Genomic DNA, 26,154 nt, shown 5'->3' with positions numbered 1-26,154 from the left:
GGGACTTGAACAACTTTTAGAGCCAAAGGTAGAAAGGCTATATGTCATTCAAACATCCTTCTATTGTGGGTGGAATGTTTTAAAATAAAGATGGAGAAACAGAACAACAACCTTTGGAATGACGGAGCAAAGGTCTATTGTAGTCATTAATGTCCCTGAATCAGTGCCTTCCAGAGAGTTCCCTACATAAAAATATTTTAATAGTTGTAAGATAGCTGCAACAATAGAATGACTGTCAGAGACCATAGGGGCAAATGATCGGTGATGTGGCGATACATGAGCCACCTGTCACGTGCATTTCAAACCCAGGATTTAACATTGTGTCTTTAGTTCTGGAGAAAACCTGACACAGCGGTGAAGAACCCACTGATTCCAGCAGGTGGAACATCATATGCGCAATAGAGCGCTGACGAAGGAGCAACACGGGTGACAAGATGTCCCATGGGCATCCGGCATGTGAAAAGAAGGCCTGGACTAGGAGTCACTGCTTGCAACACGATGGGGCCCAGCAGTGTCTACAGATCTTGCATGCACTGAATGTTTCTTACTTTACATTGTAGATTCTAGACTGCAATGCTTAGCCAGGCTCCCTGGTATTAGCAATCTGTTCTGTTACATCTGCACTAATTGTCGGCCCGTACCAGTATGAAACTACGATTCTCATGTAAGATTGTTAGCTCCTTGCAGTACTGTGTTTTGACCTTTGCATTTTTAGGTCGAGCATTAACACGCATGCGCTGTCAACAAGACCTGCTGTAATCACTCGTACTGAGTGTAATCCCGCCTGCCGCTTGCCATTGGTTCACTCATGCGTCACCTTTATTTCCTTGCTCTTTATTGGTTGGTGCTCCTGGTTCATCACTTCCGTTTTTAGGCTAGGAGCATGGCCAACTACAATTTCCTTACACTGTAGTTCTATAAGTATTTCTTTGAGGACTAATTATTTCTTACCATGGCGCCTGCTTCACTTGCAGCCACGCACATACCGGGCGCTGTTCTTTGTTTCAGCATGTCTGCCCAGCGCGGCACCTATTTTACAAGCGCTGTGCTTTAATTTGCTCCCCCTCCAGCCACCAAAAACAGGCTGCCTATTTGATGCTCCTCCCACGTATTCATCAGCGGCCATCAAAAGCATCTTCTGGATCACCTCTACAGCTGCAGAGGCCGTGGTGATCAGCCGCTGAGCCGGGCTCCGACCTGGCCGCCTCTCCTCTTCCGATGCATCATCTGATCAGCAGCCCACAACACCAGAACAAGTTGTGTGGCTGTCAGGAACTCCTTACAGTAAGTATTACATTGACCCTGTGCTGTCTGTTTCTTATTTTATTTAATTTTGTTTGCTTAGTAATCGCTGAAGGATTATTTTACAACTGTTCATGCCTGCCGGGTCAGCATTAACAGTTGCGTGGAGGCGTGCATATAATATTTTTTGTTGTTGCAATTTTACTCTGCATGAACATGACCCAAAAGTACTGGAGGCTTTAACTGAGCACCAGTTACATTACGCAAGAACACATTTAATTTTGTTTTAGGCACAGGAAAATTAACTAACTTGCCCAGAATCACAAGATGCTAAGTCCACGCCATAAAAAAAACCTTGTTTCCTAATGCCAAAGTCTGCAGCACAAGGCAATGGCACCACATCCTCTGCCGCTGTGCTGCTTTTATTTTTCAAATGTATAGGTTTCATGTGTTGAGAGCAAGGGATGGCATACAAAACCATTACCTTTAAATACTAGACACTAACCGGTGAGAACAAGAAAGAGCTGGCTGAGAGGATGTCAGAGTACAGGACGAACAGGAAGCGCCTTGGCGACCATAAAACCCACCGGCCTTGGCCATTCTCGGCATCGCTCTTCACAAAAGGTTGTCCACGAGAGTGAGGCACAGAGCGAAGGCCTTCAGTAAAGTTTCAAGCCTGGGCTAGTCTGAGTCATAAATCAATTGATGCATGTGAGTCGCTGTTTTTGTAAAAAATAATAAAACAAAAAAGCAAAACCACGGTATCATACCCGTCATCTCATCCGACAACCTCCCTTCTACACCCACAGTATTAACAGCAGCGTTTGTGGAGAAACGCCAAGTTGACTATTGGCAAACAAAAACTGTTCTATTTAGTAGGCTGAAGAGTTGGCATGCTATTTATAGCTTTATAGATGCCGTGTTTGTGTACTACCCTTTTGAGTCACACGCCCTGCGAATTCTTAGACGGTTTCATGACTTGCAGAAGGATCTCGCATAACACAACTAAGTGCTTAATTTGTAAACGAATGAGCGCCGGTGCCCAAAACTCTACTCAGAAGCCCTCGGTTGTGCACTTAAAATGTTGGGACACAGAATGTCAAGGCTGCGCAGTCTTAAATCCACTTCATGTTCTCTTTAATCCACTACCAGGCATTCCCTACCATGTGCAATAAAGAACCACGTCTTCCTTCAGGCCCCCCAACTCCTCCTCCCTACCCCTGGGCCCCACTGCCCCAGGGATGGATATGCCCGCACATTACCCTCAATACCCCAAATTGCCTTCAGGGAATCTACAGCCTTTCCGACAGTGGCAAAAGAAAACAAGTATTTGCAATGTAATAGGTCTCACATTTACATAAATTTCAGCTATTGACATTGTAAATGACAATGCCTTTTATTTATGTTTTTGATTTAAAAAATAAATAAAAGGCATTGTCATTTACAATGCTAATAGCTTAAACTCTCACAAATGCGAGACCTATTGCATTCAAAATGCCCGCCGCTGCCTTGAGTTACTCTGCCCCAGGGAGGTGTTCCATGGGTGGAGCGGGGGTGTTTGGACACATCCACCCATTTATTTTGGCGCATTCCTAAATATATCAGGAGTGGTAGACCTAGGAATGCATCAAAATGCTACGCATTCACTGGGGAGATGTGCGGAGGAGAAATATCTTTATTTATCCTCGGTCTTTCCTCTTTCTAAGTGGGCTTTGTTCTGTGGCACATGTGGAAAAGGAAAAAGTCTCAATGGATTGTTTTTGTGTAGGAAGGTGTCACTTCCTGCACAACAACAATCCTACCTGCAACTCTGGCACCCTTGTACCTTGTACTCCATCACCTTCAGCCACACCACCAAAACCCCATGGACCAACCATCGTTGCGTCTACTTTCACCTTCAGAACACCCAGCATCCACAGACACCAGCACCTGCTCCCACGAAGAAACTGGACCAAAATCACTGATGACCAGCTCACCTCCTCACTCAACAACTCCACCCCAACCATCGCAGAAAACGACGACCCCAACACCGCAGACCGAACCCTGCAAAGATGGATCTCGGACAGCGCCAACACCATAGCCCCCCTCAAGAAAAACAACAATACCTGTGCCAAGAATGCCAGATGGTTTACCACCGAACTTCGAGAGTCCAGACGCACTTGCCGCCCCCTCGAAAAGGACTGGAGGAACACCCAAATCCACAGAAGCCCACAACAACTTCAGAGCAGCCACCAACGCCTACCACCAACTCATTAGAGAAACGAGGAAAAAAGCAATTGAAGACAGAATCTCCACCCACGCGCACAACAGCAAGGAACTCTGCAACATCATCCAGGAGTTCGCCCATCCCACCAGCGAGTCTACTGACATCCCTCCCTCACAAGACCTCTGCGACAAACTCAGCACCTTTTTCCACCACAAAATCAAGAGCATGTACGACAACTTTGACGAAGACAACCAACACACTGAACCCTCACCAACCACCCCCGACACCTGTAAACCAGCGATTGACAACTGGACAGCCCTCACCACCGAAGACACACTGAAGACAATGGAGTCAACCCACTCAGGGGCCCCGACAGACCCCTGCCTCCACCACATCTTCAACAGAGCTGCTGACACCATCGCACCCATGCTACGCCAAATCCATCAACCTCTCCCTGGCGACTGCCTCGTTCCCCGACGACGGGAAACACGCCGAGCTCAACCCCCTCCTGAAAAAACCCTTGGCAGACCCCACCGACCTCAAAAACTACAGACCTATCTCCCTGCTCCCGTTCCCAGCGAAAGTCATCGAGAAAGGCATCAACTGCCAACTCACCACATTCATCGAAGAGCACAACATCCTCGACTCCCCCTGCCCTTGGAAACCCGCCAACCCACACGGACCACGCACGCAACCTGGGAATCATCCTGGACTCTGAGCTCAAACTGGACCACCAGATCAACTCCGTCTCGTCTTCCTGCTTCCACACCCTCCGCCTCCTTCATAAGACCTTCAAATGGATCCACCTTGAACACAGAAAGACCGTCACTGATGCCCTGGTCACCAGCAGACTCGACTACGGCAACGCACTTTATGCCGGAATAAACAAAAACCTCACCCTTTTAGCTACAGAACATTCAGAACGCCGCCGCACTTCTGATCCTCAACCTGCTAAAAAACTGCCACATCTCCCAGCACCTGCGCACACTCCACTGGCTCCCCGTCGAGGCAGGAATCACCTTCAAGACACTCACCCACACACACAAGACCCTCCACGGCACCGGACCAGCATACCTGAACAGCCGACTCAAATTCCACGCACTCCAAAAGACCCTACGATCAGCCCAGCTCTCCTACGCCGTGGTCCCCCGCACCAGAAAGACCAGATCGGGAGGCCGTTCCTTCTCCTTCCTCGCGGCCAAAACCTGGAACGCCCTTCCGCTCCACCTCAGACAACATTGCTCCCCTTCTTCGTAAGAAACCTCAAAATCTGGCTCTTCGACAGACCCCCTCCTTGATGGAATGATCCTGTATCCCCCCTACCCCTGGCGCCTTGAGACCCTCCACGGGTGGGTAGTCCCGCTTAACAAACCTTTGATTGATTGATTGATTGATTGATTGATGGATGGTGCAAGGGTACCAGCTCTAGGCAGCCAACAGTGCTTCAGCGCAAGGAGAGAGCAGGAAAGTCGCATATCTTGATAAATACAGCGTATTCCTGCTCTCTCCCATTCACGTGGCTCAGCAAGGTGTCTTGCTGCATTGCAGTGTGTGAAAAATGATAAATCAGGCCCTTCGTCTTTACCTCTTGTATCATAAGCTACATATCTCACAGCGTCTGTAGATCGATAGTACAGTCTGCTCCTTCTGTAAAGTAAAAGTGCAAGTAAGAGGACATCTTCCATTGACCCCATGAGAGCCATCACTCTAATCGACCGTGAGGCAGAGCTGTTAGAGCCATGAGATGATGTCTCATGGCCTTCAGTTGCTTTACTGGGCATCTGCAGAGCAGACCATTTACCAATACTTGCCCTTGTGAAGCTTTGTTTAAACTTCAGTCCACTGCAGTAGGCCTTTCTAGCATAGTTTTCCACGAGTGGATCCATTCCTGAGCCACATTGATGACTGTGGGCAGTTTTCAGAGTTATACCTATATGAGGTGGGTTGGTCGACCTTCCAACCAGTGTGAACGTCAAGTTTGCAGTGGGTTATATCCTGGCTTAGTTTGGTTCTTGGAGCCCTCCACATAATCGCGTCGTATTCTATATTAGTGAAGCTGGTAGGGTCATGGGCCTCCACCTGTCCTCCTCTAATGACAACGCATGGGTAGAGGAAGAGCTCAGGTTCACATATTTTAGCTCGGGGTTCAAGTCTTGGATGGTAGGGGGCTTATGTTTATGGACCTCATGCTGTTCACAAGGCTATGTACTCAGCTCTTCAATCAGTGCCAGGAAGGTGGTACCCCGATATGGCTATCTCCCATCCCTTTGTCATAATCACCAGGGTTCCCTGTCCTCCACCCCAGTGTTGCATTCTACCAGTGCCCCAATTCTCTGGAGTATAGTTCCCCTCTCCATCTTTATACCTGGACCATTGTTTCCCAATCCCTGTGTGGCATTTCCCAATTTTGTGAGGTGAGGTCAAAGGCTGTGGTATCTGTCTCCTGGAAGCCAAGGGAATTTCTATATTGTGAGTGATGAGAGGCTCAGGTGTTCTTCTCTTGTGCACAAAGGCTTACCATAATGGGTTGTTGGGTGAGGCATGGTGTAATGTGATCTGGCATGGAGTGTTGTGGTCTATCATAGTGTCAGTGACATGTGTTTTTCTAAAAAATGCTGTTATGTCTGAGGAGTTATGTGTGATATGGCATGTTAAGGTGCCACGCGGGTTTGGACCATAAAGTGGTGCTTTTTAGTAAAGTGGTCTGTGGGTCTTTTATGCTGTGATGACATAATGCTGAAGGTGGCATGGTATGTAGTAGAATTTAAAGGGGTAGAATAGAGTTCAGTACGGGTTGTCGTGTGTGCCATTGTGATATATGGTGTTGTAAGATTCTGGTCACGTGGGTTTGTGGGGTATACTTGTAGTAGTGTTGCTTGGTGAAGTGATGGTTGTTTGGAGAGTGTTGCGGTTGGATGGTATGATGTGAAGTAGTGCAGGGTGATACCCCAATGGTGTAGAAAGGACATTTGAAGAGATGTTTGCCACAATTTGTGTTGGGATTGGAAGGTAGGCTCCCTTCTCATATTTCATATATCCCAACATTTTTCTCTCAGTCAACAAAGGGCATCAGTTGATTGTTTAATTTCTTTAATGTGCAAGAAATAGCTCTAGTGCTAACATAAGATAAGCACTACCATTTGTAAGTGAAGACAATTCCTTAAAGTATATATTCAAGCACCTATTGATCAGGCCAAGGGTGCAAGCGTAAAGCGGAGAATGCTAAATTCCTTTCATTACAGGTTCTCAGAGCTGGTGATGTCTAGATACCCCTTGTAAGGGTTGGCCAGAACAAACAATTTTTATAGATTGTATATACATCATGTGGAGATCAGGGAACAATACGCTAGGCGCTTGTGCACACCGACTCCCGGTGCTCTCCCTGCTGGACCCATTCGTACTGATAGGACTTATCCTCTCGAATGCATAAATTCATCAATCAGTTTTGCCACATTCTGGATCTCCTTGGCAAGTTCTGATGGGGCACCTTCTCTCAAGTGTGTCACATCTTTGCAAAGATCATAGACATCCACAGGAAGAAAGATTGCTGCTGCCACTCCAGTGGCCACGGAATTGGCTACACGTAGACTCATCTTTTTGGAGGCTGCTTTAGAAAATGAAAACCAATCACGTATGGTGCTAATAGAGAACGGGGTGGCGCTTTCCTTGACAAACTTTGTGGCTGTAAAGTCAGCCACTTTAAAGGTGGTCCTTTGGGCCCCCTCCTTGGAAATTTCCGTTGCTATACACCTAGCCACTAATCTCATTGTCAGATGAACAATACTTCTTAATATCAATGTAAACATTTCGGTTTTCAGTGGTGGCCCATACTTATTGATGGACTGTTTCATGTTACTGATTGCATCACGGTAGCTCTGCTTCAGGTCCTTCGCCTTCTCCAGTTCTTGCATGCTCTGTTGTACTTTTTCATAGCTGTCCTTCAGTGCCAGTAGCTCTTGTTCACACTCCTGTAGAATTTGACATACCCTAACTTTCCATGTGGAATTACTTGCTAATTCTGCCCCACAAGTAACAATTCTGGTAGCATTACCTACCAATGAGGCGCCGGCTCCCACGCTGGCGACCAGTGAGGCTCCGCCTGTAAACGGAGCTAAAATGGCCCCAGATATAGCTATTATGCCACCAGCCACTGAAATTCCAGCACCGGTGGCACTCATCAGCGTGGCACTACTATGGTTCTGATCTATCCTAATGGCTTCTATATACAGGCTGTGGATAAGATGCTCAAGGGATTTTGATTTTCCTTCCACATCTTCTCTATATTGGCTTGCGTCCTGGCCCAAATTTTCTAACATCTGTAGCACACTGTGGAAAATATAATGAAAATTATGGTTAGAATAAAGATGCACACAATCTTGAATCACAATTTAGAAACTTTAATGTAAATTACAACCGATTCCATGCACTGTCACGGTGTTGGACATATCAATATTTATTAATCAGTTGTAGAAGGAAAAGGAAAATGCCCCCACGCTACTTCTCAGTTCCCTGTTTTCCTTACAGGTAATGTTGCAAACATTTGGTCATGTACTGAGAAAAACACAAATTTCAAATTGAATGTCCATATAAATTCTTCTTTATTGCAAGTCCCTCTTTTGGACACTTGAGGCCATTCTTCAATAGTTGATATGAATACAGGCATTACAACTCAACAAATTCAATGGTAATCTTCTTCTTATACATGTAATAGTGTAAAACAGCCAACACATGTTTACGTATCATACGTAATGGCATTTTCAGTGACAGGAGGCGACAGCCTATGCTTGTTATTGAAAGAATCTATCGATTGAGATATCGGATCATAATGAAATTTGGGAACTGGAAATCAGGTGCACGTATTTTGTGTATTTGGAATCTCTTCTGCTAAGCCCTGAAGAAGAGAAGTATTTTCGTGAAACACGTATTGGCTGTTTTACACTATTACCTGTATAAGAAGAAGATTACCGTTGTATTTGTTGAGTTGTAATACCTGTAAAAAAAATCCCCCTCTCTGATCTCTGTAACTATAACTACAGAGTGGCTACTCTGTAATTTTATATACATATATATAAAATTACAGAGTAGCCACTCTATAGGTATAGTTACAGAGATCAGAGAGGGGGATTTTTTTTACATTTGTCCCTGAATAACTTTGTGCCCGTTTGATGAATATCAGCAAAACTTTGCCACCGTTTCATTGTTGGAGTACTGAAAGTTTTGCGGCGCTCGGTCAAGGGGGTAAAAAGAAAAAAGGGGGGTCCAAAAACAGACTTGAAATCCAATGTATTTTACATAGACTTTTGTATTTTGCGTAGAGTGAAAAGAGCAAGTCAGATTTTGCTTACATTTTGGCAGTATTAGATATCAGGGTGCGTGGTTGATTCTTTTGGGTACCGCACGTAACTCGAGTCTAGTCTAGGTTGCTCTACTGATGCTACTCCAATCTACGCCATTCTACTGTATGCCACTCCACTGTATTCCAGTGGCGGCTCGCCGAGGGAGTGCAGCAGGCCTGTGAGGCAGGGGAGGGGCAGGGTGGGGGTGGTAAACTCTGGCATACGGCAGAACGGACTTAAGTAAGAAAATAAATAAATAAAACAAATTAAATTGCGCGAGCTGCATCGACGAGTTGGCGTTGCAGCTCGCGCAATGTAAATAGTTTTATTTATTTATTTTCTTACTTAACTCCGTTCCGCCGTATGCCGGAGTTTACTACCCCCCACCCTGCCCATTCCCCGACCCGCCGCCCCTCTGCACTCCCTCGGCGAGCTGCTACTGCTGGATTCTATTCCACTGTATGCCACTCAAGTACACCCATCTATGCTAATCCAGTGTATGGCACTCCACTCTACGCCACTTCATTCTACTCTATTCAATTAGACCCCACTCTATTGTATGCCACGGCACTGTGAGCTATTACACTCTACCTCCGGCCACTGTACACCACTCCGGTCTACACCATTCTATTATACGCCACTCTACTGTACGCTACTCCACTATAAACTATTATAGTCTACATCCCTCCACTGTATGACACTCCGCTATACAGCACTCTACTCTATGCTATTCCACTGTATGTCACTCCACAGTACGCTACTCCACTCTATGCCACTTCAGTGTATGGCACTCCACTCTACGCTATTCGATTGGATCCCACTCCAATGTACATCACAGCACTGTATGCTATTACACTCTACCCCATGCCACTATACGCCACTCCAGTCATTATACTCCACTCCCCTGTACCCTACCCCGCTAAACACTATTACACTTTATGCCACTTCACTGTACGCTATTGCATTGCATACAACTCCACTCGACGCTACTCTGCTTTATGCTATTACACTGTATGCAACTCCACTCTGCACCTCTTTAGTGTACGCCACTCCACTGTATGTCACTCCGCTACACGGTATTTCACTCTACCCAATTACACTGTATGCCACTCCACTGTGTGTTACTCCACTCTATGCCACACCAGTGAATGCTACTCCACTCTACCCCATTCCATTCTACGCTATTCCATTGGATACCACTCCACTGTACGCCACTCCACTGTATTCTATGACACTGTACCCCATTACAGTGTAAGCCACTCCAGCCTATAACATTTCACAATACGCCACTGCATTGTATGCTACTTCACTATATGCTATTCCAGTCTAAGCCACTCTACTGTACACAACTTACTCTACACTATTCCTCTGTATGCCACTCCAGTATACGCTATTCCACTCTACACCACTCCAGTGTACACCGCTCAATGCAACTCCACTATATGCTACTTCACTCTACCCCACTCCACTGTACACTACTCCACTCTACGTTATTCTACTCTATGCTATTCTACTCTACGCCAATCCTCTGTACTACGCTCTACGCTATTCCACTGTATGCCATTCCATTCTACACTATTACACTGCACTCAACTTTAATCTTTGCCCTTCTACTGTATGGTGTTCCACTCTACCCCACTCCACTGTATGCTAATACACTCTACACTACCCCAAAGTACACCACTCCAGTCTAAACCTCTCACTGTAAGCCACTCCACTGTATGCTACAACACTATATGCTATTACAGTTTATGCTAATATACTGTACACTACTACACAATATGCTATCACATTGTACGCCACTCCAGTCTATGCTACGCTACACTATGCTATTCTACTTAATGGCACTCCACTGTAGGCTACTCCACTCTACCCCGCTACAGTGTACTCTCCTCCATTCTATATAACTCCACTCTACAAAACTCTACTGCACTCTATGCCACTTTACTAGAATCCACTCCATCCACGTACACATTTTTACTCGACTCTATGCCCGTACGCTCTATTGTACAACACTCTACTCCACTCTACGACAGTTTCTAACACTATACGACACAGTACTCCACTCTACTGTAATGGCCACTGCTCCAATTTATAATAGTTTTCTTGACTCTGCGCTACACCTCTTCAATGTATGCCACCTCAGGCTTCGCTAATCCACTGTACCCTATTCCACTGTACACCATTCCACTGTACACCACTCCACTCTATGCTATTCCACTCTGACACTTCACTGTTCAGTATTCCACTGTATGCCACTCCACAATACGCTTTGCCACTCTACACCACTCCAGTGTACATCACTTCACTCTACGCCACTCCATTCTACACTAGTCCACTTTACACCATTCCACTCTATGCCACTCCACTATATGCTACTTCACTTTACCCCATTCCACTGTACTCTACAGCACTCTACACTATTCTACTCTACGCTATTCTACTCTACACTATTCTACACTACGCCACTCCTCTGTACTCCACTCTGTTATTCCACTGTATGCCATTCTATTCTACACTATGCGCAACTTCCATCCTTGCCCTTCTACTGTATAGTATTCCACTCTACCCCACTCCACTGTATGTTATTACACTCTACCCCACCCCACAGCACACTACTCCAGTCTAAACACTTCACGGTATGTTTTTCACTGTATGCTACTACACTATACAATATTATATTTTACACTACTCCACTTTACGCTACTAAGCAGTACACTATTACACTCTATGCCACTCCACTGTACGCTACTCCAGTCTTCCCTACTCTATGCTATTTCACTTTATGCCTTTCCACCATACACTGCTCAACTCTACGCCACTTCAGTGTACTCTCCTCCACTCTATATATATCCACTCTACAAAACTCTACTACATTAAATGCCACTCTTCTAGACTCCACTCCATCCCCCTACACTCCATTGTACAAATTTTCACTTGGCTCTATGCTCATACCCTAATTTGTACAACATTCTATTCCACTCTACGACAGTTTTCAACACTGTACGGCACAGTACTCCACTGTATGAGACAGCACTTCAATGTATGAGAGTTTCCTGAACTTTATGCTACACTACTTCAATGTATACCATCCCACTCTAAGTTAACCCACTGTACCCTACTCCACTCTACGCCACTCCACTGTACACCACTCCACTCTACGCTACTTCACTCTATGACACTCTACTGTGCAGTATTCCACTGTGTGCTATTCTACTGTATGCTACTCCACTTTACCGTACTCCACTCTTCACCACTACAGTGTACTTCACTCAACTCTATGCTGCTGCATCATATGACACTGTCCTCCACTCTATATAACTCCACTCTATAAAAGTCTACTACATTTCATAGCACTCTACAACATTCTATTCCACTCTATCTACTTACACTCCATTGTCCAACTCTGTACTCCACTCTATGTCCGTACACTCCAATTTACAACACTTTATTCTACTGAATGACACTTTTCTATATTACACAGTACTTCACTCTACTGTACGCCACTCCAATTTATAACAGGTTATAGCCTACACTATGCCACTCCACTCAACTCCATGTCACTTCTGTGTACGACACACCAAAACTCCACTCAACTCCACTGCACTGTATGAGACTTTACCTTACTCTACGCTACAATGCAACAATCCACTCTATGGAGCTCCACTGTTTCACACACTACTGTACTCTTGAAAATCCACTCTATTACACTGTATGCCACTCTCCCACAATTTACTCCTGTCTGTACCCCTTCACTCTACTGTACTATACTGTTTACCACTGTACAATACTCTACTCCGCTCTACTCTACTATATTCTGGTACACTATACAACACTGTATGCAACTCTGTATGCTACTGCCCCCCAGTTTACTCCACTCTACTCTGACACAGTACTCCACTGTACTTCACTACTTCACTGTATTCCACTCTACGCCACTCAGTGCCATTCTGCTCTATAACACTGTATGCCAATCCACTGTACCACACTCTAAAACACTGTACTGTATTTTACACCACTCCACTCAACAAAAATCAACTAGACTGTATGCCAATCTACTCTATTGTAGTCTACATCGCTTTCCAATACAATAAGCCACTCCACTCAATGATACTTAACTCCACTCTACACTACCACACTCCAGTGTACTCCACTATACTCAACTTTATCCCACTCTAAGCCACTGTACTATACTCCGCTCTACGCCACTCCACTGTTCGACACTGTACTCCACCACAATCAACTCCACTCTACAACATTGTACTACACTCTATGACGCTCTACTGCACTCTATGCCCATCCACTCTACTCCACTGTATGACACTGTATGACACTGGATGACACACCACTCTACTTCTCTCTACGATACCCTACTCCACTCCACTATATGACACCGCACTCTAATCTACACAATTCTCCTCCACTGTACTCTACAACATTCCCCTTGACGGTACTCTACTCAATTACACTCTACTTCAACCTACTTCACTCTAAAACACTCTACTCCACTCTATGACCGTCTACAATGCCATACTCACTGTTTGAAATGTCATTCCACTGTAGAACTTGCTGCTCTTGTCCACGATACTTGACTCCACTATGGGAGACACTGTGCCAGTATACTATATAACACTTTACCACACTATGCGATATGCTATTACACTCTACTCTAATCGTTTCCACTCTACAATACTTCAGTTTATGACAATAGACTTTAAAACACTCTACTCCACTATACTGTACGACACTCCACATAACAGCTCTCCACTTCCGACACAGACCTCTATGATTCGGAACACATTTTTATTAAATATTTCCCAAAAACATGGAAATTCAATTAAAAAGCAAAGATTAAACCTTAGTTATAGTTAGGAAAACATATTTTACCCATACAAACAAAGTTTAAACTACACAAACTTTAAAAATGCAAAAGCTATAGTTATAACTTTCATTTACAATTCATCCACCCCCTTCAAATTATTATAAGTAGCAGATCTCATTACACACTCTTTTCCGCTTGCAAACCACAGTCCTTCAGGATTCCTCTCAGGTCACAGAGCAGGTCCAGTCCTCTTCTGCTCTTCCTCCAGTCCAGCAGGCTGAAGTGGTAGCCAGGAGATGCCATATTTCTGCCTGGCACAAACTATGGGGTGGGACTGGCTCCTGGGCCGACCCTAACCATTAGGGTAAAGTTTTTTAGGGCCTACTGTACCTACTCTGGGCATTTTCAAGATGGTGAAATTCTTCAGCCACACTAAACTTGGGCTTTGAGGGCTGGGTTTGTGTGGGGAAGTAGGCTATAGGAATCCCAGTCTCCTCTAACACTTTAATCCAGCTTGGGGCATCCACTGAACCCACAATAAACCCAGAGGCAAAAGTCTGGGTGGAACAAAAGAAGGGTTGTTCAGCAACCAGACAGTTGATACACAAGAAGTGTCTTGGCATCTTGTTCTGCACATTTTAAGTGTTCCCCCGGTGTTAAATGTAAACCCATCAGTCCTGTCAAGCAGAATTTGTCACTCTAGCAGGATTTGACACTACAGTGTCAAAACGGAATCCCATAGTCATATTCTGTGAGGTTCAGTGGAGTCATTTCTACCCAGTCAGGTCGACCTGTCAATCACAGGGACCTATTATGTAGCTCCTGGTAGGAATTTCACACTTTATTCGCATCTATTTAAATGCTGAAAACTGGCTTGGAGAAGCTGGAGAGAAAATGCAATTTATCCTCCAGGAACATCTGGCCGGGGAAAGGTAACTTTCTGCAAGTTACTATTTCTCACTATTTATTACAAATCTGACTTCACCATTAAATTGGGTTTTTATTAACTATTTTAATTATTGTTCTAGCTAGTCTCTTTCCCGAGATACAGTATTAGGATTTTAGTCTGTACTCTGATTGTCTACATAGGACAGATAGGTCTGTCACAGTGCAGCTAACATTTTGGTGCTAGTCACTGTAAGGACATTACATTTCTGGATGTCCAGATTTTAAATCCTATGCAATCTGCCTTGTGGGCTACATGGCATACTTAGGGGTGACTTATTCATATTTAAAGGAGAGTTTTGACCTGTCAAAGGGGTTCATTCTGATTGGTCAAATTGCAGTGTTACACTGCAGCAGTCAGGCTAAATTGTGTAGAACTGGCACCATGTTTGCAGTGACCCCATGGTGGATGTCGCAATGGGTACCACAGTCCACTGGTGGTACTTTAACTTCCAGGCTCTGGGTACACCTTGTACCATATACTAGAGACTTACAGGTAGTTAAATATGCCTATTAGAAATATGTCAGACCAATCATTTTTAAAGGGGGGAGTACAGGCACTTTACTACTGGTTAGCAGGGAAAGGGTGCACAGAGTTCTAAAATCACCAAAAATATAGGGTCTGGCAAAAGACAACAAAATCTCAGGTGACCACGCTGAAAGGTGGATTTCCTACAGAACTGAACTGTTGGAATACACAAGGACTGCCTGCAACTTGAGTATAAGGATGGCACAGAAACTTCCAATCAGGGCGCAAAGGTTTTCTGACCAGAAGCTTTGGGTCTCACAACAGTGACAGTTAGGGGATTCCTTTGAGCTGCAGTAATAATATTTGTAAGTGATTTCTTCTTATGAATGTTTATATTTATAAAGAAGAGTACCGGAGAATGAAAGGCTGGTTGGAATCCTTCGAGCAATCCTTTCAGAATTTGGTAGCAAAATTCCCAGAAGCAATTATAATAATGGGCGGGATGTTAATGCCTGTGTTTTTCCCACCCAGATGGAAGATGATCTGGATTATTATAATGGTATTTTTGGGAAACTTATATAGCACACTATATACCCAAGGGTGTCAAAGTGCTAGCACAGAGCACCCCAAACTGGCCAAGAACAGAGGAACCCATGACTAAGGGAGATGGAGAGAGAAAAGTAAATTTTTCAATAGTTTTTTTAACATGTTAAAAGAGTTTTCTTCTGAGCTGTGCAAAGGCAGGGTGGTCCATATTTTGGCAGCCATCACCAAGAAGGACCAACCTCCCCATCTGGCTGTGTGGACTCTAACAACCAACACCTGCCTACGAGAGGAAAATGTAAGAGACCTTCTCGTGGAATACCACCGAAAGAAGGAATTACGCTGGAAAAAGCCTTTCTGGTGCAAAGCTACGAAAGCCATACAGAGAGAATTAAAGATAGTCCTTTTTTTTTTAATGGAAGCCTATGGAGGGACCAGATTGCTTCTCTTACCGAAAGATGCCTCAGGATTTATTTATTTATAAAGTTTTGTATAGTGCGAACGTGACCCTAGTATGTATCAGGGCGCATTACATGAAGAGAATACAGTTAAACAAATTGGTCTGGTCAACAGGCAAACATATGCGTGAGAGTCGAACATATCATAAATTAAAAATAGGTTAACAGGTCCTGGACTGGAATAGAGCCAGTACTAGGAAGAACAATCTACATAATAGTTTGGTATCTATACCTTTCCAATGTCACTGATATATTGACTTAGGTTAAGAACTTAGTCAGTAGAAAAGATTTGGCTGCTTTTTTGAAGGCGGAGGTGGAGGAAATTAGGCGAAGGTCCGGTGGTAAAGAGCTCCATATCTTGGGTGCGATAGCCGAGAATGCTCTAGCCCCAGTTTTTTTTTGTGTGGATTCGTTGGGGTTTCAGAAGCAAGGTGAGCGCACATCGTGAGGGTCTGCTGCCCTGTGATATTTCTAGCTTTTGGGCCAGGTAACTGGGGTGTTGAAGTGTAACGCTTTGTGCGTTATGCAAGCCATTTTCAGTTGGATTCTTGCTTCGTATGTTAGCCAGTTTAAGGTTTTTAGGGCTGGAGAGATGTGCTCATTTCTTGTAGTTCTGAGGACAAGTCTTGCTGCTGCATTGAGGGAGGCTCTTAGAGGGGCCAGTTTGTATCTAGGTAGGCCACATAGTGTGGCACTACCATAATCCAGTCTGGCTAAGACTAGGGCTTGAATCGCTTGTTTTAGATCTACGTGTGGTAGGTAGGGTTTAAGTTTCTGCAGAATGCTCAGATGGTAGTTTGCTCCTTTGGTGGCTGCACTAATGTGATCCTACTTATTTAGGTGATTGTCTAATGTAATACCTAGGGATCTGGCAGAGTCTATGATGTGGGGCGAGCAATTGAGGGCTGTAAGATGTTTCAGCCACAGATCAATCTTGAGGATGTTCAACATAAGTCTGGCCACTGCGTTCTGAGCCACGTGCAGTTTGTTGACACAGGAAGCCTCAATGTTAGGATACAGGGAGTTGCAATAATCCACTTGTGAGGTGATTAGAGCGATAATGACTGATTGGCACAGATCAATTGGGATATAAGGAAAAATCTTTCTCAAAGTCCTTAAAATGAGAAAGCAAGTACTCATGGTATGACTGACCTGATACTCAAAACGCAGGGTGTTATCAAACAAGACACCCACGTTTTTGGTGGATCTGACAGTTGGAGGCAGCAGTCCACAATTCTCCAGCCACCAGATGTTAGACCAGACATCCACCTGGGTAGCAAAGACCAAGACCTCTGTCTTGTCCGCACTAAATTTAAGTGAGTTGTTTTTCGTCGACCTACTGATGCAAGACATACAGTGACTGAACTTCTTGGCTACAGAGGTCAGGTCATTGGCAATCGACATAATGATCGTGGTGTCATCCACGTACGACAGTACTTGGAACCCAAAAGAGTGCACCAATTCAGCCAGAGGAGCAGCATAAATATTCAACAGAGTTAGACTCGGGGAAGAACCCTGAGGGACCCCACAGGGGAAACTGCAGGCTTCAGCTTTGAAACCTCCACAGCTAACCATTTGAGCTCTATTGGTAAAAAAGAGCAAAAGAGCTTCAGAGCAGATCCACCCACACCTATTTGCTGCAAGCGTTCAATCATCTTTACCGGGAAAACTGTATCAAAAGCAGCTGGCAAACCAAGCAGCACAAGAATAGCTCAACCTGACGTCAAATACTATCAATGGCAACAGTCAGGGCAGATTCTGTACTGTGGCCGCTCCTGAAGCCGTTCTGTGAGGGATCAAGTATGTCATGAGCCTCAATAAATTTGACAAGTCCCCTGGTTAACAGACTTTTCAAAAATCTTGACCAGCACTGGAAGCAAGGAAGTTTTTTAGATCCTCTGGATCCACATTCGTTTTTTCAATAGTGGAGTAACAATCGCTTCCTTCCAGGCGGAAGGGAAGAAGCCAGACTACAAAGCGAGTGTACAAATATTGTGCAGAAAGTCAGCAATGGGAACAGGAGCCAGTTGAGGTATTTTGGAAGAGCAGGGATCAGATGGAGATCCTGATTTAGTACTCAGCAGCAATTTCTCAGTTTGATGTAAGGAAATCAGGGGGAAGGCTGTCAGCTGATTAAGCTGATTGTGCCTCGTATATGGCATGTCGATTTTGGTCTCAGTTACATCACCCATAGGAAACTCAAAATCTGATTAAATGTTCAGAATTTTATCACTGGAAAAAGAGGCCATTTTAGTGATAAATTTTGTGAGGAATTCACAAGACACTTAGACGGGGGTAGACAAGTCATTTACTACTTTAAAAACTGTCCTAATTTTTTCTGTGAAAAAAAGCAGTCTTAGTGGATTAGTAGACTGCCTCTTGTCTAAAGCAGGCCTGGCGGAGACCCATGAGTAACGCAGAGAACCAGGGTGCAGATGGTTTACTTCTCGTAGCTAGTTTCGCCTTAAGCGGGTCTATGAGATCCAGGGAGGACAAGAGCCAGACTTGGAAACCTTCTGCAGAGTATCATAGTGTCAATATAATTGGCTCTAGAGGAATTGAGAGCCTGTTCCCGCAAAGCCAAGGTAACTTTGCTAACGTTTCACCACATAACCGGCTTGGAAGAAGTCAGGCTTGTTTAAAACAAAAAGTGGGGGAGAGGAACATTGAATACAATCGCCTGGTGGTCAGACCAGCTAAAAGGGTGGACACAATCAATAGTCAGATAGGCACATTTAGAGAAACTGCAGTCGAGAGCATGCCCAGAGATATGAGTGGGTGCAGAGACACACAGAGAAAACCCCATGTTGGACAAAAGCTCAAGAAGGGATATCGTATCCTTGCCTGAAGGATTGTGAAGATCGAAATTAAAATCCCCCAGAATGATCACGTGATACTAAGTAAGGCCTGGAGGCTCCGATTATGCATCTCATTTCTTTACTGATATTTTACAGCAGCCAATAAATGAAAAATAACCAAAATACTACAATACCCATGAGCACCTTACAGGTAACATGGCCAACTATAGAGTGTCTCCTATATAAGCTCCTGTCAAGGTGACAGTGTCCTCTATCTTTGCTGCTCTGCAGTCAGCTAAGTGCTTTCACAGTACTGCATATTGTTTGTGGTTTACACTAACTGTAGTTGATATACTGATTGGTTAAAGCATTAAACCATTTCTGCTGAGCGCCGACTATGATTCGTTCGTGCATGTGGGAGCGCTCTGCCTCCCCGACCGGGCGCCTCGTGCCCGCATTGTTCACTGAGTGGAGCGGGAGGAAAGTGAGCAAGGGCTCATGTCAGGGGAACGCGCAGTCCTCTTTCCGTGGTTATGAGCAGCCGACACAGCGCATGCGTGGTGGGCATTTTGCCCACTTTGAAGTTAATCCTTCGGGCTTAAACGACTGCGGGAGCCGTGTTTCTTGCTCTTATCCCATTTGGCTCGTTCCCAGCTCCCGGTGATGCCCAGCACGTACAGTGTGTTTGGGGCTGTATTAATAGGCATAGGCTCTGCCTAGAGTGGATCTGGCAAGCCCTTCCTCCACATTATAGTTTTAACATATTGCATTTGACTTGCCTGGGGTTACCCACTCCCCCTGAATTCTGATACCCTCAGACTGATAGTAAGCCTCACCTGTGTGTTTTACCCCTCATGTGGGAGACAGGCAATCCTCCTGTGGGATAGTTTACCACACTACTGTGTGCCATCATGTCGGAGTTCTATTATGAAGAGGAGTACTTTGAGGAGGAAACCTCTGGGTCCATGGAACAAGACCTCGTGGAGGCACTAGATGCAGGAGTGCAGCATTCTGTGAATAAGGCCATGGTAAGAGCCATAGAGCCGCTGAAGCGTCACTTGTGCGCTATGCCCAGCAACAAGGCTGGCTCCCCAGCTCAAGCACTCGCCCCAAAGCCAATGGGAAAGGGGCGAGGAATCCCCATGCTGTGGACTTCGCAAGGTTAGCCAGAACGATGGCGGGCAAACATGATTATGTCACCCCAATAAGGAGGCAACTGTCACTGAGTTAAATCAGAAGGATGACGACAACACCTCCTCGGGCCATACGTACGACCAAGAAGAGGCTCATAGACCCTCCAAGAGATCAAAGAAGAGGAGACATGTAGAGACCCCTTCACAACCTAAGCTCCTGACATTTGAGCCGGCGGAGATAGTGCACACCAACTCCACTGCCTGGCTATAGCCCCAAGAAGTGGTCAATTACATCCAGGCTCACCTTAGACAGGCGTTTGACAAGGACGTAAGGGCACAGCTCAGATTAGAGTGCCCAAGGCCGGATCTGCCAGGTAAGGTGGCGGAGACACCGCATATAGATCCCTCTATGCTCATGTAATTCAAGAAATACACCAAAGACCCCATACAGGGCATAGACCGAGAATGGAGATCATGCCAAGACAAACCTTTGGACTTGACGGGCCCATTGCCAAAAATACTAGAGTTGGGCTTTAGAGCCACAGAGTCTGCACTGGCAATAGACCCTGAGGAATTGATTGGATGGGCGCAGAGGGCTGTATGCCAACTAGGTAATGTGAACTGCGCGATGGCCAGCGAGAGGCGGAGCTCCATTTTACTAAAGCTGGACCCCAAATTAGCGGAGCTCTCCTCCTCTGAGTCAGGGCCCCTAGCCCAGGGCCTTTTATTCAGTCAGCCCTTCCTTAAATAGCTTACTAAGTTTGTAGCCACCTTCAGTGGGTTGGACAAAGCTCAAAGATCTCTCAAACGGGCTTTCTGCTCGCTTTTTCGGCAGGGCCGTACGATACCGAGGGAGGTTGTTCGGCCGTGGTTACAACCAAGGCGCCCCGTGTGGTCAATACCACTAGCAGTGAGGAGGCTACCAGGACTCCAGTTACAATAATAACTCCTCATTCTACCAGACCCGGCGTGCCAAAAACAGATTCCGGAAGGGCAGATACGGAGGAAATCAGGGCGGTCAGCAGCATGCCGGAATTTCAGGTGAGACTGATTACGTATACACAAGTAATGTTGGGGGGCAGGATACAGATTTTTCTGTACACTTGGCACACGATCACGCAAGATGCATGGGTCTTAGAGACAGTGCAGGAGTACAAGCTAGACCTTTACAACTCCCCCAGTCAGGGCTCTCCTCCCCCCAGGTGTATTTTTGCCAACAAGATCAAGACTTTATCTCCGAAGAGATAGATTCTCTCCTAAGGAAAGGGGCCATAGTGGCCAATGACCCTCACCCTGAGGCTTTATCAGCAGCATCTTCTGAGTCGAGAAGAAGGGGGTGGATCCAGGCTAGTTTTAAATCTAAAGGATTTTAATGGATGGGTAGTATATCGGCATTTCAAGATGGAGGGCATCCATCTTCTGTGCGACCTCCTTCAGGAGGGGACTGGATGGTCCATCTGGACCTGAAAGATGTGTGTCTGTCTGTTCCCATCCACGCACCATATCAATGTTTTCTGCAGTTCCACTGGCAGGGAGTTTGTTATGAATACAGAGTCCTCCCCTTCGGCCTCTCGTCAGCACCTTTGTGCTTCACGAAACTCCTTTGTCCAGCAGTGGAATCATTGAGAGAGTGGGTAGTTGTTCTGATCATATACTTAGACGACATCATCATCATAGCTCGTTGCCCTCAACGTTGGTCACAGGAGGAACTTTCATTGCATATCAATTGCCTGGAGCTTCTGGCAGGCTCCTTTGCGATCCGCTGCCTTTCACCTCGAAAGACGGACTGTTATATCCTGCTTTGCATGGACTATGTGTCAGCGGTACGCTATGTGAACAAGCTAGGGGGGACGAGGTCCCAGATTCTGGCGGAGATTGCCAAAGATTTCTGGCAGTTTTGCCTTCAACACAGAATTTTGGTGGTAGCGGAATACCTTCTGGGCTGCAACAACGAAGTAGCCGATTAGCACTCCCGGCACCTGTGGGACTTCAGCGACTGGAGACTCAATCCCCGGGTTTTCCAGTCGCTGAACCATCTTTGGGGCCCTTGCCAGATAGACCTGTTCGCTTCACGCCTCAACAGACAACTCCCAGCCCTTTACAGCTGGCGTCCGGATCTGGAGGCTCTGGCCACGGATGCGTTTCTGCAAGACTAGCCAGCATCTTTGTGCTATGCCTTCCCTCCGTTCATGATGATTCCCAGAGTTCTGCCACAAACCCAACGTCATCAATCAGAGTTGATACTGATCACCCCCCTCTGGAGAGCGCAGGCATGGTTCCCAGTACTTCTGGAGATGCTCTGTGCGGTGTCGATCCTTCTTCCACAGCTGGGGAATCTGTTGCTGGACTCTCTGAAGGCCCCTCATCCATTGATAGAATCAGGGCAACTCCCTCTGGTAGCCTGGCAGGTTTCAGGGACAGATGGAACATCCCAGGCCTTTCAAGAGACGCTGACAGATTTATTAGAGAAGCATGGTCGGCTAACACCCACAAGCGATACCCATCAACTTGGAAATTATGGTGTAGTTGGTGTTCTCAATGGGAAGTTGATCCCGCTAAGGCACATGTCTCTTTGATTGTGAACTTTCTAGCTTCCATCGCGCCTTCGGGCTTAGCATATAGAACTGTAAACAATTTCCAGTCGGCCATCTCAGCAGGTCATGTGTCAGTGGATGGCAAATCGGTTGGAAGACATCCCCTGGTATGTAAACTGCTCAGGGGTATCCAGATGGCCAAACCCCCATGTCCCAAGTACTCGGAGTTATGGAATGTGTCTTCCGTCCTGAGATTCTTGGAAGCCTGGCCTTCCAATAAGTATCTGTCAAGAAAACAGCTATCTTCTAAATTGATCATGTTACTTTGCCTGGTGTCATGCAAGCGGGTCTCGGAGGTACGCACTTTAGATCTAGTGGGACGTAGGTTTTCCCCAAAGGGTGTGACTTTTGCAATCACAAAGCGGACTAAGGGGAGATATATTCAAAAGAACGTGTGATATTCATCGCAAAATTAGCTTAAGGCAACTCTCACATCGGAGTCTATCGCGGGAAAATAACTCTGTGTTAACGTGGTATTCCCAAGGCGGTGGCACCATTCGATAGTCCTACGACAACGCGTCAAATGAACGCATTAAAATCAGCGTGACTCCGCAAAAATGTGAAACACAAACGATGACGCAAATTGCAATACAAAAATCAGCAAAAACCAGCCACAGGCCTGCAATCCCCATGAGACATGCGGGAAAATGCACTATAAAAGTTGAAAAAAAAAACACATACAAAAGCCAAACAACAGCGAAGCACAATGGAGTCAGCCGGAGGAAGTGCAGAGAACAACCAGAATGCCACAAGCCCCCCAGAGGACCAGCCTGGGACTTCGGGGTCAGGGAAGGGCAAGGACAAGAAGAGTAGGAAGAAGCGGTTCAGTCCGCAGGAAAACAGGATCCTGATAACAGAGGTGATAGAACACCATCAACTACTGTTCGTCACCTCCACTGTGTCACTGGCAACTGAAAATGGAATATGGCAGACCATCGTGGACAAGGTGAATGCAGTCGGAGTGCTGAAGAGAACAATGGAAGAGGTCAAGAGGCGCTGGAATGATGTTAAACGCAAAACCAAGCAGAAACTCCCAAACAACCAGAAGGCAGCAATGCAGACTGGAGGTGGGAGCCCAGCGCCATAGGAGGAGCTGGACGAGATGGAGGAAATGGTGTCCACAGTCATCAGTGGGGAGACGGTGGCAGGAGTTGGGGGCCCGGACACTGCTCAACATGACCGGACACAACAGCAACAGGGTGAGTAACGACCAGGGACTGGGGGGACAGGGGGAGATGGGCACAATGGCACACATGTACAAGTACGCATAGCACATCTGCGGACAAACCATGCCCCAGACCCCCAACTCCCACCAAGGGAACAATGTAAATGTAAATGTAAATGTGTTGTACTTGTATAGCACACTGTTACCCTAGGGTGTCCTGGTGCTGTACTCATACCGCTGTGGAACCCTTCCTGGCTTTTCCCTGTGAAATGTCCACTCCTGGGCACCCCCAAGGTGAAGCCAGGTATCCCAGTGCTGTTGGGGCCATTGTGGAGATTAACTAAGCTATTGCCCAGAGTTGCAGAGTGGGACCCATGATTAGAATAGGCACTGAGGCGAGAATTAACAGGTCCGAGGAAATTGAGCCCTAGACCCGCCGGGGCAGGAATTGAACCCTGGTCCCGGGCCAGACCTATGCATCAGGGTCTGCCACTCTAACCATTGAGCCACACTTCTCCACGAACAATGCACCCAAGTATGCAACATCTCAGCACTGCAGAAGCACAGAATTCAGAGGCAAATCCAAATGTAAGGGATAAGGGGCAGCCAAATCAGAGCTGCAGGGGCGACTCCCCCAAAATGCAGCACACACATGACATGCAGAGCACATCAACATTGACAACGATGTGGCACAATCCACAACACGTACACAACAGAACAGGGGACACAACTGGTGCCGCTTGTGTGCAGAAACTGGCCAATCACATGTGGCATCACAGGGAAATGTGAGTTGACAATGTACAAGTACAAACACACATCCGTGATGTTGTCGAAATGTCCACTGTCCCGCATCATATAGGCAGCTCCCCACAAACAATCACAATGTACACTGTCATTCAGTCTGAATGTAAACATGTACAATGCGTCAACATACATGTGAACACAATGTTAAACTGCATTTCCCCTTCACATTGCAGAGAGAAATTCAACACCTCCTGCAGAGCAGTCCCAACCTCTCTTCTCTGATGACGAAGAGGACCACCACACCTTCAACTCAGACGCCCTCCAACAGCTCATGGAGAGCCTCCTCAGCCCACTTCCAGGAGCAAGGCAGCCCAGCTGCTACGAGGAGAACCCACCCCCTGCCCAGAACACACAGCAGGCAGCACCCACCACCACGGCTGCCTCCCAGGACCCCCATGACAAACACATGGCCTTCCAATGCCATGTGTTGAGGTGCCAGGAGAAGCTGGCTGAACAGGTGCAGGTGGGGTTCAACCACATGGCAGACAAACTAGACGCCATACGTGGGTGTCTAAGTCCCATCAGGGACCACTCACAGTCCCTAACGGACACCCACAGTCTGCTCCATGCCCTACAACAAACCATGGCTGACATCACCAGAGTCCTGACTCTGAGACAAGAACTACTGTCTAGTCAGAGTGGCTCCAGCGAGCTCGCCCGGGAGTTGGGAATCATGCGGAGGCTCATGGAGAACATGGAGCAGACACGTGTGGAAAAAGCGGCTGCCACGGCTGCACACCAGCGAGAGGTAGCTGGGTCCCTCAATGCCATAAAGACCCTCCTCATGGCATTGCTGCTCCAGCCACATCTCCGGCCCCTGATGTATGTATGTATGTATGTATTTATATTTGTAAAGCGCACTGCAACCCTACGGGCATCCTGGCGCTGATGACAGAGTGAAGGAAGGAAGGAGGGGAGGCTGAGAATTAAACTCTGGGGAACAGCCAGGTTTTCAGCTGTCTGCGGAAAAGGGTCAAATCCTGAACCAGTCGTAGCTCCACGGGGAGACTATTCCATAGACGTGCAGCCGCAGTGCTAAAGGCACGACCTCCCAGGGTGGCTCTCGTTGTTTTGGGAGTCAAGGCCAGCCTAGCTGATGAGGAGCGCAGCATGCGCGTGGGAGTATACCATCTAAAGAGATTTTGCAGTGGTATAGGGCCAAGGCCATGAAGAGCTTTAAAAGCTACACACAGAGATTTAAACAAAATTATCTGATGCACAGGCAGCCAATGTAGTTCAGACAAAGCCCTAGTGCTAGAGGAGAAACGCGGTCTCATAAGGGCAAGTTTTGCGGCAGCTGCCTGGGTCCGTTGAAGTCTCTGTATAAAATATGCAGGAGAGGCAAGCAGCAAGGCGTTACAGTAGTCCAGGCGACTAAGAATTGTGCATCGGACCACTGTACCTCGTACATGAGGGGGAAGAAGGGACAAAATCCTACGTAAGCCTCTCATGATCAAATAACAGTTTGAAACCACCTTGTTAACGTACGACTCCAGGCTTAGCTTCTCATTAAAGCAGACCCCCAGATTGCGATAAGTCTTTACTGGAACCAGAGGGGTATCCAAGGAGAGAGGCCAAAAGTTGGAAGGCAGGGAAAAAGGCACCCTGCCCACTGAGCAATGTAAAATCTCAGTTTTGG

The 26,154-nt window shown here is 46.3% G+C and overlaps 1 protein-coding gene across 3 annotated transcripts in view; it reads right to left on the bottom strand.

Annotated features, from left to right (window-relative positions):
* Positions 1–6,521: 6,521 nt before the first annotated feature.
* Positions 6,522–26,154, bottom strand: part of LOC146830297 (uncharacterized) — a 123,057-nt gene continuing 103,424 nt past the window's right edge. For all 3 annotated transcript variants that reach the window (XM_085604502.1, XM_085604503.1, XM_085604504.1), the window contains one exon: positions 6,522–7,774. In XM_085604502.1, coding sequence (XP_085460628.1) covers positions 6,859–7,774 — 916 coding nt within the window. In that variant the 3' untranslated portion in view covers positions 6,522–6,858. The remainder of the gene's footprint in view (positions 7,775–26,154) is intronic.

The sequence above is a fragment of the Triturus cristatus genome, chromosome 5_1 (genome assembly GCF_964204655.1).
Source record: "Triturus cristatus chromosome 5_1, aTriCri1.1, whole genome shotgun sequence".
NCBI lineage: Eukaryota > Metazoa > Chordata > Amphibia > Caudata > Salamandridae > Triturus > Triturus cristatus.
This window is presented reverse-complemented; position numbering and strand designations above follow the sequence as displayed.